General features: G+C 34.1%; 1 protein-coding gene across 1 annotated transcript; it reads right to left on the reverse strand.

The window, feature by feature from the left end:
* Positions 1-20,283: 20,283 nt before the first annotated feature.
* LOC149530763 (uncharacterized) lies at positions 20,284-21,559 on the reverse strand. Its single transcript, XM_089809598.1, has one exon. It carries the CDS (start codon positions 21,427-21,429, stop codon positions 20,410-20,412), a length of 1,020 nt encoding a protein of 339 aa, XP_089665724.1. The 5' UTR covers positions 21,430-21,559; the 3' UTR covers positions 20,284-20,409.
* Between the last annotated feature and the right edge of the window lie 1,083 nt (positions 21,560-22,642).

Below are 22,642 nucleotides of genomic sequence, written 5' to 3' on the forward strand. Positions count from 1 at the left end.
GGAAGCATTCGATTATGCTTGGAACCATTAGTGGTATTTAATATTACAAAAGTGAAGACAATAGAAGAATTGATGCAAACCCTAGCAAAACTGTATGAAAAGCCCTCTACTTCAAACAAGGTATTTCTCATGAAGCATTTATTTAATATGAAAATGGAAGAAGGTGGATCTATTTCAGATCATTTAAATGAGTTTAATACTATTACTAGTCAGTTATCTTCTATGGGTATTAATTTTGATGAAGAAATTAGGGCTCTCTCATTTTTGTGTTCTTTGCCTGAAAGTTGGAATGGCTTGGCAATGGTTGTGAGTACTTCTGTTCTTGGATCTAGTACCCTAAAATATGATGATGTGATCAATGTTGTTTTGAGTGAGGAAACTCATAGGAAATCTCAGGTGGATCTACATTAGGAAGTGCTTTGAATGCACAAAGCAAGGGTAGAGCGACTAAGAGAGGAAGTAATTCCAAAAATTGTGGGAAATCAAGACGAAAGTTAAAGGGGAGGAGGTCTCAATCAAGAGGACCGAATGACTGTTGGTAGTGTGGGAAACTAGGGCACAAAAAGAAATTGGAATCAAAAGAAGAATGAAGGAGATAAACCAGATGGAGACAAGGAGGCAAATGTGGTAAGTAACAAATCCAAAGAGGATGCTTTGCTTCTCTCTTTAGAAAGTGTTGATGATTCATGGGTTTTAGACTGTGGTGCTTAATTTCATGTGACACCTCATAGAGGTTATTTCATTGATTATTTACAAGGGGATTTTAGACTTTTTTATTTGGGGGATAATGAACCTTGTTAGATTGTTGGAAAGGAAAAAATTAATATTAAGTTGCAGAATGGGAATCATTGGCTACTACATGAGGTAAGACATGTTCCAAGGCTGAGTAGGAATTTAATTTTAATAGGGCAACTCGGTGATGAGGGTTGTGTAGTTACTTTCAATGATAAAAATTGGAAGTTTTGAAAAGGTTCTTGTGTAGTAGCAAAAGGTGTGAAAGTAGTCACCTTATATCTTTGTACAGGTCATATTGTTCCTTCTACTTTAATTGTTTTAGAGAAAAATGATGTTCAAGAATAGTTGTTGTAGTTGAGCAGGGAGCACAAATAACTGCTATAAATTCTAATACAACACTATGGCACAATAGACTTGGGCACATGAGTGAGAAAGGTATGAAAGTACTTTATTCAAAAAAAAAATTACTAGGTCTAAAATGTGTTAATATGGATTTTTGTGAAAGTTGTGTGTATGAAAGACAAAAGAGAGCTTGTGCATACCAATGTATGGGGATCGACTCAAGTATCTTCCCTTGGTAGCTCCCATTATTATATTAAATTTATTGATGACACAACTAGAAAGGTATGGATTTATTTCCTTAGATAGAAATCTGATGTATTTCAAACTTTTAAGAAGTGGAAATGCTTGGTTGAAAATGAGACTGGTAAGAAATTAAAATGTCTAAAATATGATAATGGTGGTGAGTATTACAATCATGAATTTGAATATTATTGCTCCACTAATGGTATTCGTAGACAAAAAACTATTCCAAGGACTCCATAGGAAAATGGAGTAGCTAAATGCATGAATAGGACTATAAGGGAGCATGAGGTTGCATGATGGGTTGCCCTTACACATGTGGGTGGAGGCTATCAATACTGCTGTATATTTGATTAATAGAGGTCCCTCTACTACTTTGGGCTGTGGTATTCTAGAGGAAGCATGGATTGGTAAGAAGGTGAATTATTCTTTTCTCAAAAATTTTGGTTGTGAAGCATTTTCTCACATAGATTCTGAAAATAGAACCAAGCTAGAACCTAAGTCAAAGAAATGTGTATTTGTTGGCTATGGAATTAAAGAATTTGGTTATAGGCTTTGGGATTTTGAAAATTAGAAAATTGTAAGAAGCAGGGATGTCATATTCAATGAGAAATTGTTGTACAAAGATCTATTGCAACAACATGAGAAGAAAGAATATGATTATGTAGTTCTAGATGATACTCCAAAAGCTGATGTTCTAGCCATTCCTCATGACATACAACAATAGCAACAAAAAATATCACACACACCTATGAATGTTAGAAGTTCAACAAGGCAAATTAGACCTCCAAAAAGATTATCTTCCTCTTTGAATTCAATTTTACTTACTTATGCTAGTGAACCTGAATGTTATGATAAAGTTGTGCAGGTGGATACTAAGATTCAATGGGAGTCTACCATGAAAGATGAAATGGACTCTTTACTAAAAATTAAAACTTGGGATTCATGCAAGTTGCTTGCAAGTAAAAAGGCTTTATAGAATAAGTGGGTTTATAGGTTGAAAGAAGAGGAAGGAGGTAAGAAAATATTTAAAGCTAGGTTAGTTGTAAAAGGATTTGCATAGAAAAAAGGAATCAATTTTGATGAGATATTTTCTCCTCCTGTTAAGATGACTTCTATTCATACTATTTTAAGTATTGTGGCTACTGAAGATTTTCATTTAGAGTAGCTTGATGTTAAAACAACCTTTCTTCATGGTGATTTAGATGAAGATATATATATCTATATATATATATATGTATATATGTATATATATATATGTATATATATATATATGTATATATGTATATATATATATATATATGTATATATATATATGTATATATATATATATGTATATATATATATATATGTATATATATATATATACATATATATATATATATACATATATATATATATATATATATATATATATATATATATATATGGCTCAACCACAGGGATTTGAGGGAAAAGGTAAGGAGAACTTAGTGTGCAAATTGAAGAAAAGTTTATATGGCTTGAAGCAAGCACCTCAGCAATGGTATCTAAAATTTGACAATTTTATGCATGAGCATGGTTACAACAGGTGTCATTCAGATCACTGTGTTTACTTTAAGAGGTTGGATGATGATAGCTACATTATTTTATGTTTATATGTTGATGATATGCTTGTAGCTGGGTCTAACATGGATCATATTAAGGGGTTGAAACACTAGTTAGCACATGCATTTCCTATGAAAGATTTGGTGGCAGCAAAAAAAATCCTTGGTATGAATATTTGTAGAGATAGGAAGAACAAAAAATTGATGCTATCTCAGGTTGATTATGTGGAGAAGGTGTTGCAACATTTCTCTATGGAGAATTCTAAAGCTGTCAGTACACCTTTACCTAGTCATTTGAAGTTGACTAAGGAGATGTGTCCCAAGACACATCTCTTGCAAGAATTGGGACACCCTCAAAAAGATAGTTTTTTTTTTACAGATAGTCAGAGTGCTATTCATCTTGCAAATAATTTAGATCTACATTCAAAGACCAGACACATACAGTTGTAGTACCATTTCATTCAGTCAATTTTGGAGAATGGATAGTTAAAGCTAGATAAGATACATATAGATGACAATCCAATACATATGTTGACAAAGGTAGTAACAAGGGAGAAGTTGAAATCCTCTTTAGCTTTTTGGTTGGTCTTCTAGACTGAACATGAATAAAAGAACAACTATGTTCAGGGTGGTTTGATCTAGTGGGAGCCTCATGGAGTAGTGGCATAGCTACATGATCAGTCACCAAGTGGGAGATTGTTGTTTAGTGTGGAGCTCGATCAGTCCCCAAGTGGGAGATTGTTAGATTGTGGTGACTAATCAAGAAAGTACTGTACAGAGTCTAATCAGTCCCCAAGTGGGATATTGTTAGATTGTGGTGACTGATCAGGAAAGTACTATACATACTTCATTAATTCTTTGGGGTTCACCTCGCAAAAAAATTTGGGCCCTATTTTATTGGGATTTTGGGCCAGCATGTTATTATTAATTATAACCCTAAAGCAGAAAAAATAATTGTATAAAAGAGCTTAGGGTTAGGGATTGTTTCATAGTTGTGATGCAAAATTGGTTCTTATGGTTGTATTGAGCTATAAGGGGTTACAAATTGTAATTAGGTTGTAATTACTGGATTGTAATAATATCGAACTTGCTATTTGGTGGATGTAGCCTAGGGATTAGGTGAACCACATTAAATCTTGGTGTCTTGTGTTCTTTTCTGTGTGATCTATTATTTTCTAATATTGGTTATATTTACATGTAATTGTTATTTCTGTCCATGGTTTAATCCTAACACCAGCAAGGCACAAAATCGTAAAACAATGAATACTTTGAAAATAGTAATGAACAATACCTAATACACATGTTATCGGTGAAAGATAATAAATATGCAACCAATTGACAGACCAAAAATTTATGTATATAGCTACTGATACACTAGAGGTTGACAGAAATATGTTGACATGAATGAAAACCATCAACATCACATTCTAAAAACCTCCACCTTTTTCATTGATGACAACATTCATATATAACAAAGCACAAAAAGATATATACAACAAAAATTTCAAGAACTTCTCCCCCTTTGAAAACAATAGAAAAGGGATAGGAAATAAAACACTTCTCCCTCTAAGAGAAACACAATAAACACTAATCTAGAAAAATGCAAATGTGGAAAAATACTAGCCCAATGCATAAACCCGTGCACACTAATATGCACCATGAAGGGGAAAATACTCATCTTCCCTCTAAGATACTTAAAAGTATCCTTAGAAAAAGGTTTTTGAATATATCTATGATCTCATCCTTTCTAATTACATACTCCAAATTGAATTCTCTAGTTTCATAAGAATTATTGAAAGAATAAATTTAACAAGTTTTGATTTTGACAAAGCACTAGTAATTTCATACTTTTCGTTCTCATTCTCCTCATATGATTCAATTTCATATACATTTTTCAATCCATTCTAAGGGTAGAGATACATAGTCTCCACATGCTTCTAAGTCTTGTAGCTACCAATCGATACCATATTACCTTTCATCTTATCTTTCTATGAATTGTAATCTAGTCCATGTCAAACATTGGGATACTCAATTTGTGTGCCATCAAATCTAGCTTAAGTGGTTAAGCTTAACACTGAGGAATCCAACTATGATACCAATTGAATAGGAAAAATACATGATAAGGGGGTGTATCAATTATTTCTATGCACTTATAAAATCTTTTTATCTAACAATTATTAGTCATTTTTCCCTCCTACCAAAATTTGAATTTTTAGGTGATCAACATGTCCAACGGTCATATTTTCAAATATTCAAACATTCTAATGTTATAGGGAAACATTAAAAAATCTTATCTTATCCTTATATCCCTAGTTTTCAAGCCTTTCATGATATATCCTGGTGAATATTTCATGTTGTGACCATGTGACTACCTTTATCACCTAGTTGTAGTTTGTTAGCACTTAACCATCAAGGAGATTGCAAAGGTGTGAAATAGTTAAATCTACAACTGGCATAGCTTCATAAAACTTCATGCTATCATCTATTTAACCATGGTGAAGTCATGATTTACTCTTGGTTCCATGATCACATGGTCAAACATATATGAAGAAACATCTCAGAGGTTCCACATCTTCTTGACCATCAAATCTTCCCAGATCAATGGTAAGTGTATATGTGCTTATTCAAGATGCATGAACTTTAACAAATGCAATAAAGTGATTTGTTTCCACATGGATTTGTGGGGACAATTTCTTTGATCAGGCCATGAAGGTTGATGCATGTGTCATAGTTCTATCAAGTGGGCATGTCCAATTGGTTAGATATACTAAATTTTTCCAAGGGCCCTAGTTCTCCCACAACTATTAATCAAATGAAGATCTAGGGTTGTCATATTCCTTCATTATGAAGCTACTCAATGTTTAAAAAATGCAAGAAAATGACAATTTTCAACATGTCTGGGTGGGCTAGAACTTCCACTACCTAGTTGTCATAGCTTCATTGGAGGTTTGTGTGAAACCACAGTTAAGGTTGTGATCATGCATTCTTCTCCTTCGCCTGGTTGCAATGAGTTTAATTTCACCCTAAGTCAAGGTGGTGAAAGAGTAGTGATGATTATGATCATATTTTCACATGGTTGGAACATTTAATGCTTGCTAAGGAATTAAACTATGAGGATGCGATAAGGGAAAAAAGCCTAGCTCCGCAATGTTGTAGGTAAAAAAAATGCTAAGACACTAACTATAGTGATGATGCAAGATCTTAGTTTCACATTGTCACTTTCTCACAACAGTTAAGGGAAAATGTTAAGGACAAGTTACAAAGCAATGATATGGTTTGATCACAGTTTCATAGGAGTAAACAACTAATGGAAGTAAAGAGATGCGAAGACACGATTATGGGCACTCAAGGGTCAAACATGAAGACATGAGAGTGGTAGGATGGTAGAATGATATAAAATGGTTTGACCATGTGACAAAGCCTAAGGATTGACTCTAGTTGGTTGACAACATGGTTGACTTGGCATGCTAGTAGTGGGAATAAGCAATTTTATAATGGAAAGTATGATCTTCTCAATCATCTATTGGTTACTTTTAACATTCCCCATGCCTGATAAATGTAAAGGAACACTCCATCACTACCTAGTTATCCATCTACTCAGTTAAAGCATTAATGGTCATTTTTTCTATCTTCTCATGGCTATTTTTGGTGAAATGTATGATTTTCCTACATCTAAATTTGTACCAAGATCATATCTTCTCCAAATTTGTAGTGATTGTTCTTTGTAAACTTAAATATAATTGTTGTGCTTTGTCTTAGCAGAGAAGCTATCTAAGTTATTCTTGAACTATAAAAGAAAATTTGGCAACCCTTCTTAGCATCGACCTTTTTCTAATTCATTGGTATTGGATTTCATGCTCTACTACTGTAATTCTCCTTTCTTCAATGAATGAATGTAGCCCTCTATTTTACCTCATCCTCCCATTGATATAAGTGCAAAACTTCCTTTACTTTGTTGATGTTTTGTCTTCAATTCTTCAATTTTCATAATAGTATCCATTTAGGCTTGAATTTTATAGAGAGAAGTTCCTTTCTAGTAGCATTTCAGTTGGTTTCTAACTTGCATGTAATTGTTGGATCAAAAAAAAATGAATCAATATATTTTGAGGTTATGTTGGTGAATAGTGCATTGTTAGGAAAAAACAAGGTTGAACAAATGATTTTGGTGTATCACCCCCTTTAGACTAGATTAGGTAGCTTTCTCTTCATGCATTCCTCCTCTCTTTTCCTCTCAAGGAGTAGTTAGATGCACTCTGATAGTAAGGTAGTAAGGAAGTCAAGCTTCTCTGAAAACTCAATCTCATAGTTCAAGTCCCACAACTTGGAGATTGTTTCCATGTTTCACAAGGTTACTTTTAGGTAAAAACTTTAGGAAAGGGTGCAAGCTTTTGTGACCATATTTTTTGGCACACCCAGTGGGACTGACATATTGAAGCATTCTTAAGTCTATAGATTCATTGGTGTCAAAGAAAAGAACATCAAATACATGTTGAGAAGATAGTGCTACTCTTAGTATTTTCAGGCCTTCAAGAAGCTTATTTTCAAGTACTTGGTGACTTCAACCCAATATTCTAATTTCTAGACCAAACCTATTGTGATTCATGCATAAGGCTCATACAAGAGCATCTTCTAGACGTAATTTTCAATACACAAAGATTTCATCTTCAAACCCTAGGAGAAATATAAATAAATTATCTCTATCACCAATTAGGAGTGCAATAGTAGCACATACACTTGCAATATCTCTCTCCACTTCTCCTATTGATATATCACAACCTAGGTTGCTATCTCTTCATTTGAACAAGTCATTATTCTACATGGCCCAACCTAGAGTGCATGTACTTTCCACCTTTAATGGTAGGAGTCCTCTCCTATTGGCTCAAAGACATGATATCCCAATATCAACTCTCAAAAGTATACTTTATTTCACTAATGAAACTTCCATCTCTCCTATAGAACATATTCAAGAGATTTGAAATATTTGTAATATATGTGGTATAATAGAGGATGATGTTTTTGTTAGGCTTCTAGCTTTTTCCTTATAGGGAAACGCATTAAATGGTATAGAGGCTTGCCTCATAACTCTATTACTTATTGGGATGGTTTAGGAGTAGGGCTTTGTAAACATTTTGAGGACAAAAGTGATCACCTATCACTTTTAGAGAAGCTAACAACTATCAAGAGAGCACCCCATGAATATATGGTAGATTTCAATTATAGATTTTAGAAGACATGGGATAGAATACCTACTATAGTAGAGCCTTCCCCTAGTAATGCATTTTTACATTACCTTAGAGCCTTTAATAGTGACATATGTAGCTACCACAATTAAAACTATGGGAGATAATACCTTACTAGATGCTTATGAGATTTCCATAAAGGAAAAATATATATCAATACAAGGAGGAAAGTTAGCTCCAAGATCTTCAATACCTTTCTTTCCTAATATGCCGAATTATTGACCTACAATAGCCCCTACCCCTAGTACTTCTACATGCCAACCCCTTGCTATAGTTCCTCAAGCCTCTACATCTACTAGTGAGTTATGAGAGTTGAAGGTTCTGATGCAAAATATAGATAAGAAGTTGCAGATTTGATACAAGAAGTTAGAGGATAGCTTTTCAATGATATAGAAAGTGATTAGCAAGGTGGTGACCATGGAAAGACAACAAGCTCAAAGAGACAAGCCTCCCCAACTTTAGTATCATGCCCCTATGCATATTAGGCCCCCAAATCAAACCCAAAGTTATGTTCCCTATAATCAAAATAGACATATTGGTAATGCCCCTGATGCAAATACAAACCTAAACAAGGATTTAGTCCCTCAAAATAATCTTGCTTAAGATCAAGATTTATGCTTGTCTTGCAACTATTCCTATGGATATTGTATGTGCCAAAAGGTAGAGTCTTACTTAGCATTGACTACACAAGAGCAAGCAACAGGACAACAATGTGATGTTAGTCAATCTACTGATGGTTCTCATATACAATGACATAGTGATTATTCTTTCATGAACCATCCACAAGAGGAGCCTTGTCATGCTAGCCATGATGATGTAGCTCACAAAACCAAAAGTAAAAGAAGATTTTTTGAAGATGCTACATCCCCCTCTCCTAATAAAGCTTAAAATTTAGATTTTTCTCCTCATGTGCCAGTAATAAATGCACAATCTAATTTTTCTCCTCAACAAAAGTAGAACATGAGAAACAAGGATTTTATTGAACCTCAGGCTATTCAATTTCACTCACCAATCCATGCAGCTCCTAAAGTGTCAACCAAGGCAATGCGTGGTCCTCTTAATATTATAGATTAAATAAAGAAGGCTACTATCGATCTCTCCATATGAGATGTTGCTATTTCCATGCCTTCATAGAGGAAGCTATTACAACAAGAATTAGAAAGCATAGAGATGAAGGAGCAGCCACCTAGAGAGGAGAATGCAACTAGCCTGGTGCAGCCAATAAAAAGGGGAGAAATAAGTAAGAAAATTAGGCCTCCTTCCTTTTATGTTTCCTTGATCATAGTAGATAAACTAGTCCATAATTTTATGATAGATTCGGGGGCTAGTAGTTCTATAATGCCTACAAGTGTAGTTGATCTCCTTAACATAAAGTATGAGCCAATAGTTAGGAATGACCTTTAGTTGGATGGTAGTTTTATCAAAACTATAGGGATCCTAAGAAATGTGGAGATGGAATTGCATGCTTTGCCTAGTTTTACTACAACCCAAGACATATTAGTAGTTGAGACTGAACCTTATTTTTCCATTTATCTTTCTAGAGACTTCAGTGCATAGATAGGAGGTTACATTGTAGCATATTGGTCCTATATGTTCTTTAGGAAAAGATATGGGGCAAGAGCTTCCTTAAGAGCAAAGCCTCTAGCCCTTAATCACATAGAGACTTATACTCCAAGTCCTATAAACATGAATTGTACAATTGGGGAGAAGGATGAAGGGTACACATCTCATGAGCCTACCACTTCTTTGACAGAGGTGCCTAGCTATCTTTTGGATGAGTGGCCCACTTCTTATCAATTTGATCCAAAGAATGAGGCTCTAGGGATAGGCCTTGACACATATTGTATATTGGAAAAGGGGACTCCTATTCCTAGTTTCATAAGGACACAAGAGGACACTGATGGATTATGGAGCATGTTCTTTGATGGCTCAAGAAATAAGAATGGTTCAGGGTCTAGTGTCATGCTCATCTCTCCTAAATTGGGGACGTATTATTTTTCTTATAGGCTCCAATTCAACTTCACCAATAATGTAGTAGACTATGAAGCTTTGATCCAAGGTCTCCAACTTCCACAAAAGAAAGGAATCAAGGCTCTAAGGGTATTTGGGATTAGTGAGTTGGTTTTTAATCAAGTAAGAAGCCAAAATATTACCAAGAACAACCTCCTCAAATCATACAAGCATAGAGTGTGGGATTTGCTTGAAGATTTTCAAGAATTTAACATGCAAATTGTTCCTAGGAGAGAAAATAAACATGTTGATAGACTTGCAGCCAATAGTGCTTATCATAATGTATTAGAGCATGTTGAAGATGACAAAGAGTAGAAAATCAGAATGGTTGTAAGGCATGTTGTCCTTGACAACTACACAAATTGGCAAGTATTTGATTCTGATGTACAAATTCTCAATTTTCTGCAAAGCAAAGTAGAATTCTTTGAGAGGAATCAATCTAGGCTACAAGGCTAGTATGATCAATCATGAACCTTAGTTCAAACAAGTTACCCAAAGGCCTAATCACTTTGGAGAGTATCTTCAAGCCTGATGATCAAGCAAGGAGTAGAGGCTCAAATTTGGATGCAAACAAAGATGATCACATACCAGTTGCAATTGCTAATGGAAAGACTCTCAGTTTGGGAAAGGTATGCTCTAAAGTTTAGGAAGAAAATTTTGTTCATTCATGTCAAGAATTCAATGATGTATTTTCATGGACATATGATAATTTGAAAGGTTTAACCCAAGTTTTTGGCAACATGCCATAGATTTAAATAGTGATGCAAAGCCTGTTAGGCAAAAGAAAAGATCAGTCAACCCTAAGATCGAGCCTATGATGAGAAAGGAGTTATCCAAGCTAATAGAGGCTAATATTATCATTCCTATTAAGCATTCTTCTTTGGTAGCCAACCTTGTTCCTGTTAGGAAGAAGAATTGGGAAATTAGATTATTTGTGGATTTTAGAGACCTTAATAGGTCTTCTTTTAAAGATCACTATCCTCTCCCTTCCATGGAACAAATCTTGTCCAAGGTTAGTGGCTCTACAATATTTTCCTTCCTAGATGGGTTTTTAGGGTATAATCAAGTGTTAGTCCAAGAATTCGATAGATACAAGACTCCCTTCACGATGAAATGGGGCACTTATGCCTATAGAAAGATGCCTTTTGGACTAACTAATGCAGATGCTACCTTTTAAAAAGCAATGGAGATGGGTTTTAGGAACATAATTGAGAGGTTTGTGTTGGTCTATCTTGATGATATAATAATCTAATCCAAGAATTTAGTAGATCATCTTGGTCATCTAAGGCAGATATTCATCAAATAAAGAGAGTATGGTGTATCCTTGAATCCAAGCAAGTATGTATTTTCTACTAGTCAAGGAAAATAACTTGGACATATTGTGTCTAAGGAGGGTTTAACCATTGACCTAGAAAGAACAAAGACAATTCTTTCTCTCCCACTTCCTACACATAAGAAGGGACTACAAAGCTTCCTTGGTAGAATTAATTTTGTAAGAAGGTTCATCCCTGATCTTGCTTCTACAGTGAAGCCTCTTACAACTATACTTAAGAAGAACATGGTGATCACCTAGACAAAGGAGAGAAGAGCCATTTTTGGAGATATTAAGGTAGCAATAGTATCAGCCCCCACCCTATCAACCCCAATTTTGATAGGGACTTCATTCTATACACCCTAGGGGTGAGTCAAGCATCTTAGTTATCTTGACTCAATTAATGATACAAATGAAGAACAACCCATAGCATTTTTTAGTGAAGGGATAAAGGACTATGAAGATAGATACAACTACGTTGAAAAGTAGGCTCTTACAGTCATAAGAGCTCTAAAGAAATTTAGGAATATTTTGTCACATAACAAAGTCCAACTATTGGTCCCTCATGCAAGTGTGAAAGACTTCCTCCTAAGAAAGGAAATTGATGAGAAGAGAGTTGGTTGCATCACCAAGGTCATGGAATAAGATGTTGATGCCTAAATCAAAACACTTGTGAGAGGAAAGGGGTTGTGCAAACAGATAATTTCATCTCAAGACATGACTAAGGAGGTTGCACTAGTATTGACAGATGAGCAACCAATAGGAGATGAAAATCCACATAATTTTATGCATTACAAGATAACCTTCTTGTTAGGAAGAGGATATCCACAAGGATTAAGCAGAGCTAAAAAAATGCAATTCATATTACAATCTATTCCTTTTTCCTAGTGGATGAGATTAATTTTAGACAAGATTTCAATGGAGCCCTATTGAGATGCATCAACACAAACCAAAATGATAGGATGATCAAGGAGTTTCATGATGGTCTTGATGGTGGCCATTTATCAACTAGAAAAACAACCATGAAGGCCATGAGGGCTGGTTATTATTAGCCAACACTATTCCATGGCTTTTATAAATATATAGGAAAATGTGAGAAGTGTGTTTTCTTTACAGGCAAATAGAGATTAGAAGCTCTTCCCCTGCATCCTATTTAGGTTGATCAGCCATTTTTCCAATGGGGGATAGATTTTAATGGTCCAATCAATCTACCTTCTAGCTTTGGTTACAAGTGGATCTTAGCTACTATAGATTACGTTACATGGTGGACAAAGGCAGTAGCTATGAAGGATGCCACTGAGGCTTCAGTGGGTGAATTTCTTAATGGAATTGTAACTAGATTTGGTGTTCCTTCAATAATAATATTTGATAATACCAAATCTTTTGTTGGAGCTCATACATTCTCTTGGGCTTTAGAACATGGGATATATTCTAGCACCTCCTCAAATTACTATCCCCAAAGAAATGGCTTGGTTGAGTCCTCTAATAAGAACCTGATTAGAATCATGAAGAGGATGATTAAGGACAATCAGAGGTGTTGGCATTCAAAGTTAAAGGCAGCTCTCTAAGATGATAGGGTTACACCTAAGAGAGCAATTGGGAATTCACCTTTCATGCTGGTATATGGAAGGGAGGCCAGGCTTCCTATTTCACTAGAGTTCCCCTCTCTTGAATTAGCTCATCAATTAGAGCTAATGGAAGATGATGCCATGATAGTTAGAATGGAAAAACTAATGGAGCTAGAAGAAAATAGGTAACAAGATATGTAGACTCTTGAGATACATCATCAACCAATAAAAAAGAGCTTTGACAAGAGGGCCAAAGCTAGGATTTTTCGAGAGGGAGACCTTGTTCTCAAATGCGATGTAGACAGAGACAAACCAAGAAAGCACTCCAAATTTGATTCTATCTATAGTGGGCCTTTACGTTATCACTAGTTGCAAGAAGGCCAATGCTTTTTAACTATCCAAGCCTAATGATGATACTCTACCAATTCCAATCAATGGAATTTACCTTAAACCTTTCACTTAGAGGAGGGTTAAGGTTTTCTATACATATCAAATTAGTTTTCTTATTTTCCAAGAAGTGTTGAGTGCAAGCTATTTCTCTAAAAATGACAAGTTTTGAAGTTTTATAGTTGTTGAGAAGGCAAAGGAAGAGTTATGGTTTTACAATGTATAGGTTCCATATTTTGTATGAATCCATAGCCCAATGGATGCATAAGGTCACTAGTCATATGCTTAGTAGGCAAGCATCCCCTCTAAGTCACTAGAATTTTTAGCCATTTTGACTTCCCAAGGTGATCAACATGTCTAATGGTCATATTTTCAAATATTCAAGTATTTTAATGTTATAGGGATACATTAAAAAATCTTATCTTATCCTTATATCCCTAGGTTTCAATCCTTTCATGATAGATCTTGGTGAATGTTTCAAGTTGCGACCATGCAACTACCTTTCATTGCTTGGTCACAGGTTGTTAAAATTTAACCATTAGGGAAACCAAAAATGTGAAAAATAGTTAAATCTACAATTGGCATAGCTTCACAACATTTCATGCTAGCATCCAGTTAACTGTGGTGAAGCTATGATTTACTCTTGGTCACATGATCACATGGTCAAACATATATGAATAAACATCTTAGAGGGTCAACATCTTCTTGACCATCAGATCTTCCCAAATCAATAGTAAATATATATGTGCTTCTTGAAGATGCATGAACATTAACAAATGTAGGAAAGAAAGTGGTTTCCATGTGGATTTGTGGGGCCAATCTCTTTGAGCAAACCACAGAGGCCAATGCTTGTGTCATAGCTCTACTAGGTGGGAAAGTCCTATTGGTTAGAGATACCAAATTTTTTCAAGGGCCCTAGCTCTCCCAAACTTGTTGATTGGATAAGGATCTAGGGTTTTCATATTCTTGCATTATGAAGGTGCTCAAGGTTTTAAAAATGTAGGAAAACAACAACCTACCATGTGTCTAGGTGGGCTAAATCTTCCACTACTTGGTTGTCATAGCTTCATTAGAGTTTTGTGTGGAACAATAGTTAAGGTTGTGATCATGCATTCTTCTCCTTCACTTGGTTGCAATGATTTTAAGTTCATGCTGAGTCAAGGTGGCAAGTGAATGGTGATGGTTATGATCATAGTTTCACATGGTCACGGTATTTAATTATAGCTAAGGAATTAAATTGTGAGGATGCGATAAGGGAAAAGAGCCTGGCTCTGCAGTGTTTCAAGTAAAACAAATGCTAAGATACTAACTGTAGTAGTGATGCAAGATCTTAGTTTCACATTGTCACTTTTTGTGATAGTTAAGGGAAAATTTTAAGGAAAATTTGCGAAGTAGCGATATGGTTTGATCATGGTTTCACATGAGTAAACAAATAATGGAAGTAAAGAGTTGTGAAGCCGCGATCATAGGTAGTTAAGGGTCAAACATGAAGACATTAGATTGGTAGGATGGAAGAATGATATAAAATGGTTGGATCATGTGGCAAAGCCTGAGGATTGACTCTAGTTGGATAATGACATGGCTAACTTGGCATGCCAATAGTAGGAAGAAGTAATTTTCTAATGGTAGATCTGATCTTCTCAATCATCTACTAGTTACTTTTAATGTTCCCCATGCTTGGTAAATGTAAAGGGACACTCCATTGCCACCCGATTATCCATCTACTCGGTTAAATCATTAATGGCCACTATTTCTATCTTCTTATGAATATTTTTGGTGAAATGTATGATTTTGTTGCATCTAAATGTGTACCAGGATCAGATCTTCTTTAGATTTGTAGTGATTGTTCTCTACAACCTTAAATATAGTTGTTGTGCTTTGCCTGAGGGAAGAATCTATCTGAGTTATGCTTGAACTGCAAAAGAAAATTTTGTAACCCTTCTTAGGGTCGACCTTTTTTAGATTCATTGGTATTGTGTTTCATGCTCTGCTACTATAATTTTCCTTTTATCTATGAATGAATGTAACTCTCTATCTTACCTCATTCTCCCATTAATATAAGTGTAGAACTTCCTTTCCTTTGTTGATATTTTGTCTTCTATTCTTCAATTTGCATAACAATATCCACTTGGCCTTGAATGTTATAGAGAGAAGTTCCTTCCTGGTAGCATTTCAATTGGTTTCTAATATGCATGTAATTGTTGGATTAAGACAAAGACTAAATCAATGTATTTTGAGGTTATATTGGTGAATAGTGCATTGTTAGGTAGGAACAAGATTGAAAAAACTATTTTGGTGTATCACCCCCTTTAGACTAGATTAGGTAGTTTTCTCTTCATGCATTCCTCCTCCCTTTTCCTCTCAAAGAGTAGTTAGATGCTCCCTAATAGTAGGGAAGATGACCTTCTTTGGAGACTCAATTTCATAGTTCAAGTCATATAGCTTGGAGAGTGTTTCCATGTTTCACAAGGTTGCCTTTAGGTAAAAATTTTAGGCAAGGGTGCAAGCTTTTGTTAGAACAATAATTAATACCTGAAAATCATCAACCACTACTTAAGATCATTCATATAAAGTGTAGTAGATCACCATAAAAAATATAAGGATGAAAGTACAGTAACACCAAGACAATCAACACCTAGCTTCATATGGAAAATCCAAAATGGGAAACACCACAAAGAAGCTAATCCTCATGAAATGAAAAACACTTGTTAGGGTGGCAACCATCAAGCTCACACTCTAACATTTACATCTAAAAGGTTATAGAAATAATTTTATTTGGCCTTAATTCTTTATATCAAAGTCAAGCCTTTTATCTTTATCACCACCTATCTCTTGATAACCATTTTCCTTCATTTGTACTCCTTAAACTCTAGTCCCTTACATTTCAAAAAGCTTTCAAGTCCTATGTAATTGGAACTTTAGTCATCTATTATCAAAGTATATATTCTTCTTCAATTTTGCAATTTTGAAACTCCATTGAATTATTCTATGTCTAAATGAGAGTCAAAAATTTATTCATTCATTAACTTGGATCAACTATTTATAAGTCTCTCAAAACCAAAAAAACAATTAGTTGTTCCAAAAGGTTTATATGTCTATTAGAGACCACCTTTCACATTTCTCCCATTTTGTATGATAAATTCTAGCATCATCCTTGATTCTCAAATTCCCTAAAAGTATAAAACTTGACAAAGGAATAATTAAAATTTCCATGTTCATGATGCCATTAAGTTGGACAATTTCCAACTCTACAAAAATATAACATAAGCTCATAAGCTTATCTTGTTATTCATAATGAAATGGTATAATGAAAAGTGTCATCCATTAAATGATGTTTTAGGTTTGATTATTTAAACCTTAAAAGGATTGTGTACTCTAAAGAGTTTGGAAAAGGGAAAATATGAGAGTTAAATACAAAATTTATAATAAGAAATGCAATGGTGTTAGCTTATAATATACTATGTTGTCTCTTGATGAATTTATGTGAATACATGGAATATAGTTTTCTATCTATTCTTGTAATCTAATAACTATTTGAAATAAATAGCCAAGGGTTATGAGCTTCTTGATCACATATGTATGCTATGTTTTGATTTTTAACCTATGTTAGTTTAATTTAAGGAAAAATAAAAATCTATCATGAATTATAATGGAAAATTATTGTTTCAAGTGTATTATTAAGTAGGATGCAAGTTATATAAGGCATGTGTGAGTTGTATTGATGTAAGCCAATAATACATGTTCAAGGACACTGAGGCTTTACTTAATGTACCTGAATCATAGCACCCATGTTCATTTCATACATATGAATCCACCTATTTTCAAACAATATTGTTCAAAACTCCTTTTTTGTCACCTCCTTCCAACACCTACCCATACCCCCTGTTACCCCTTCAATGAAGATCTCATGTTCAAGGAATACAATTATGTAGAATATTTGTTATTAAAAGATAAGAGTGATGTAATGAATTTTGTGTCTATTAGAATATGCATTGGTCCATCTTTGAATGTGCCCACCAACACATGCATATTTTCTATGCCAACTTTCATAAATGTGTATCTTATTATTAATTATTTTTCTTTTTTCATAAATAAATACCAAACCTCCAAAGAATGAACTAGCTGCTCTTATAATAAATCCTTGTATTAATGTATCTACTTCACATTATCATATAATCACTTAAGTATTTATAGCTAATGTCTTACAGAGGGTTACCCATGATGGGCTGACAAGCCTACAAGTGTAAGAAAGATTGCTATTAGGATCTCTCTCATTTGATGGTCAACTTCTAGTAATTTTGACCATAAGATATTGAACAACCCTTTAGAAACCATTGAATGTAGGTTGAAGAACCAACATATGTAGACTAAGTCTATGATTATTTTTTTGATATGCTCTATACATTTAAGTGTAAGTCAACAACATTGCAAGGATTTTTTGACCTTTCTTTCTCATGGACACTAGTTCCCTCATTGAGGGCATGGTCATAGCCATAATTTTTAGCCTTCTAATAGCTTCCACAGTTCTTAATTAAAACAAAGGTCATAAGGTCAGTCCTCACACTCTTGTTAGTGCATTCCTACATCAAAAGATCTTGGATGAGATTTTTCTTTTAATGCTTATTGGGAAAAAGTAAAAAAAAACTAATGAGAATGTTTCTTACAAGGGTTGGAACTCCATAATAGTCAAGGCTTGCTAAGTAGATATTATGATTTTGAAGATGGTGATCTACAATTTATTGATAGTTGTGTAATGGAAAGGAGATAAAGTATAGATTCCAATCCCCTAATCCTAAGGCACAATTGAATAGAAAAATACTTCAAGAGGAATATGATTAACTTCACTTGATTGGGAGGAAGCCAATGCAATGTTTGTTCTCTTGGGATTTCTAAATATATAGATAATGTAATTAAATGATAATGACTAAATGACATAAGCAATTAACTTGTAGAACTGAAAATGAGGCACAAAAAGGGATTTAGGATAGACTTGAGTGTACTTTGAATCAAAATAGGAAAATTTCTCATCCAAATCTGAATTTTTGTTTGTCATGATCATGCAAACACCTATAAATACAAATATGAAATATCTGAGTTCTCTGTATCAACACATGTCTACAAGTAGAATCTAAGCATAATTTGGGAGGAGCAAAATGCATAAGGTGTTTTGTTCCCTAGGGATTTTCCCAAAAGTTTGAGTGATAGTAATGCATGTCTCAATCATTTTGGATATGTTTCAACAATTGCACTACCTATTTCCTAGACATAAAAGCAAGGAAGTTGGTTGGATAAAGTGGTTTTCCTTAGTCAAACACTTGTTTGGAGTTAATGAAAGACATGAAAGTGTCTAGATAGATAATTAATTCTAGATATAAAAAATAGGTGTATTACCAAGTGATAATGCAAATGCTCATTTGAATGTGACCAAATATGTTGATGCAATAGATTTGACAAAAACAAAAAAGGAAATTATGGAAGAAAAAACCTTTTGTGATTGATGTTATAATTTCTTACAATGCTTGGTTTATAAGAAGAAGAAAGAGGACTTGGATGAATGTAGATGCATCTCCTTCCTTGATAGACAACTCCTTTGCTAGACTTTGATTTCCTAGACTTGATTGTTTGATCATGAATATGAATGCTTGATAATCTTGATTATGATTCTTAATTTTAGTTACCAAAAAAGAGAGATGGGGTTTTTAAATACCTCTCACAACATATCGTGGGATAAAACTCAAGAAAGATTACTATAAACCAAAATGTCATGCAAAATCATCAAGATGGGACCCAAGGTCAAATTTGGGCCCAATCACTAGAGAACAAAATGTCCATGGTGTTTGTTCCAAGAACACAATGCCCTAGGTATTTTATTCTACCCAATCGGAGTCAAAATTAGGAGCACAAGTCTTGAATAAACAAGGGATGCCAAGTCACTGAGTACAACCAATTTCAAGTTCAGGGTAGAACATGAATGCCACAATGGTAACACAAGGCATATGTAATTAAATAAATTATGTGTTTGGAGGGAAAATAGAGGAGCACCCTTAGAAATAAGGGCTTACCTCAACTTTAAGAAAATTTGGAATGAAAGATGACCTATATTTAAATTTAGGTGTCCATTAAGTGTTATATGAAGTCTTATTCAAAGCTTGTCGAAGTGGGTGCTAAATAATCATGAAATTTTACAACAATAAAGTGCTTACAATTTATGACAATACAATATTTAATTTTTACATAAATTTATTATCCCATCTACAATTAATCTATACTTGAAATATTATTTTCAATATTATTATTGCAAACTTTTACTTCACTTAAAACACATTCTATAACATATTTTTCACCTAATATATAATATATGTTCTACATCTTAAGGGATGAGGCATGGATTGTACCATAGATATATTTGTCTAGATACCTCACAATTTTTGACCCTACATAGCTGAAGAAGTTTTAGCCTAAAGCTCATACTCCTATATCTTATAACTAAAACAAAATTATAAATGAAAAAAATTCACCAAATAAAAAATAAAAATTCCAAATTCATAAAGCCAAAATATTTCAATCCAAAGAATTTATTATTAAAGATGAATTGAATTCCAAATTTTACAAAGTCTGCCTTCCAAAGAACAATTGAACACACTATAGACGTCCAATTTTTTTTCCAAAACATAGATAAATCTATAAAAATTGATGCCTCACAATCTTTGCCTCTTAGCTAAAGGGATTTTAACCTAAAGTTCATACTCCCATATTGTATAACTAAAACATTATAATAAATTATCTTTCATCACATAGAATTTCCATTAGAATACAATGAATTTATATATAAACATCGAATTTCCATATTGATAAATCCAAAATAATAGAATGCAAAGATTTTTATTAAAAATAAATTGAATTTCAAAATTTACAAACTCTGCCTTGCAGAGAACAATTGAATACACTATACACATGAAAAAAGCTCCCAGAAACATAGAAACCTCAGATCATTCAACAACACTTGTACCGCAAAGAAACTTCCTTGTGAAATCCATCAACCTACTGGGTTTCTTTCCTCCTCTATCATGACCATTCTCTACCTTCACAATCTCCATGGAGGTAACCTCAACTACACCAGAGCCTTCTACACCTTCTACATTCCTTTCACTTGATCCATCACAAATCTTCACAATCTCCATGGAGGTAACCTCAACTGCACCGGAGCCTTCTACACCTTCTACATTCCTTTCACTTGATCCATCACAAATCTTCACAATCTCCATGGAAGTAACCTCAACTGCACCAGAGCCTTCTACACCTTCTACATTCCTTTCACTTGATCCATCACAAATCTGAGCATTAACACTAGAACTTGATTCAGAAGGCCTTGTTTCTCTTTCACAAAGTGGCACCTCATGATCAGAAAGGACCTCACTTAAAGACCTCTTTCTCCCACCATGTGATCTCCCCTTCTTAGCCCTAATCTCAACATCTTCATCACAAATGAGACCCATTTTCCCCTTATCATCATTAACACCCATTTTTCCTTTACCACCATCAAAACCCATTTTTCCCTTATCATCATTAAGACCCAATTTTCCTTTAACACCATCACACCCCAATTTTTCCTTATCAGCAACGAGACCCAATTTCTCACTCTGGATATGGGAGAAATACATATGCACTCCGGGGTCTCTCAATGTGCAAGAGCTGTTGTAGAGGATTGAATTGTTAACACCTTGTACATTGTTGTTGATGTAAATATGAACACTTGTATGGCCCAAATTGAAAGATTTGTGATCTTCTCCACCATGAGAGCTTATGTTCATGGTGGCTCCATTGTTATGCCCACTCACTGTAATCACTCCTCCGCCATTAGAACTGCTACCTTCTTCTTCTTCAGAGCTTTCAAAGGATTTGAGATCATGGAGGCGTCGTGTGATGCTGAAAATTGCGTCGCTGATTTCTTTTTCAATGGCATGTTTGTCGCCATTTTGATGTTCTGTTGAGGGGCCAGCAGAAAACATTCTCGATAAAACAGGGGAAAGAATGAAAATAAAGATCAGATTGGCATGAATGTCTTGCTGGGATTGATTTAATTTGTAGAGCTTGCGATTGTTTTGAGGACATTGTTTGTGTAGTTATGGACTGATTGGGTTGCAGACTTGTTGGGCACGGAATGATAAAATGCTTTTCTTCCGTTCAAATCTTCTTTGAATTCTTTTGCTCTTTTATGCCGCCATGAATGCCCAAAGTTTATTCCAGATGCTTTAACTTTATGTTTTCTGTGAAATGGGTTTTGTGATTCCTTCTGATTGCTGCTAACGGTTCAGGATGGATTCATGTCGAAGATGAGAATATTTAAAACGGTTTACATGTGGAAAAATAACAAATTAGATGTTCAATAGAGTTCGTTGGAGAGACAAAATTTGAGGTGATGTATTTTTACTCTTTTTAAATGGAATTGTAGGCTTTTCTCATAGGCAGGCTGAAATCTTTTTTTTAAGGGGAAGAGTAAGAATTGGGGTATCTATTTGTCAAATGATGACTTGGACTTCGCAAAGTATGCGGGACAAAATATACTTTTGATCAAAATTGAAAAATTGAAAACTATAATAAATTTTATTGAAATTTTCAGCATTTCTTCGTGATACGTGTGTTCTATAATCTAAAAATAACAAAAAAATTGAAAAAAAATCATTGTATTTTTAGAGATGTGAAGAATTTTTTAATACTTTTGGTACATTCTGTTTCAAGCATCGCCAACACCCTTTACAAAGACTTATGCTCCATTCACTCATTTTGTTATATAAATGTTAAATAAATGTTTTCAATTATAATTTCAAAAAGGTAAATAATGTTATAGTATGATGTCAATTTAAGGTGTTGAAGTTTTTTTCATTAAGATTCTATTTGTTTTGAGATATTATTGTTATTGTTAATTATATATGTATGTGTATGTGCATGTATAGGAACTAATATTTTCAATTGTTTCTTTCTAATTAATTATTTCAATTAGAGTACTAAAATTTGGAATTGTTTAGTTTTTAAAATATAATAAGAACTTTTATTTTAGAGCCCTTGAATATGTCCTTGATTTCCTTCTTTGCCTTCTAAGAGATTTATTTAAAATGTTCATTTAATAGTTATTTCTGATCAGCTTTTGTACATTTGAATCACAACTTTTAACAAAGAAAATAGGAGCTTAAATTGCATCACCAAATTTGTTAAAAAATGTCT

This window comes from Cupressus sempervirens, chromosome 11 (genome assembly GCF_028749045.1).
Source record: "Cupressus sempervirens isolate cs-2001-9-10 chromosome 11, ASM2874904v1, whole genome shotgun sequence".
NCBI classification, from domain to species: domain Eukaryota; kingdom Viridiplantae; phylum Streptophyta; class Pinopsida; order Cupressales; family Cupressaceae; genus Cupressus; species Cupressus sempervirens.

Bases quoted from the DNA above. Each gene is read 5' to 3' on its own strand.
- LOC149530763 (XM_089809598.1), bottom strand. From the start codon at position 21,429: ATGTTTTCTGCTGGCCCCTCAACAGAACATCAAAATGGCGACAAACAT.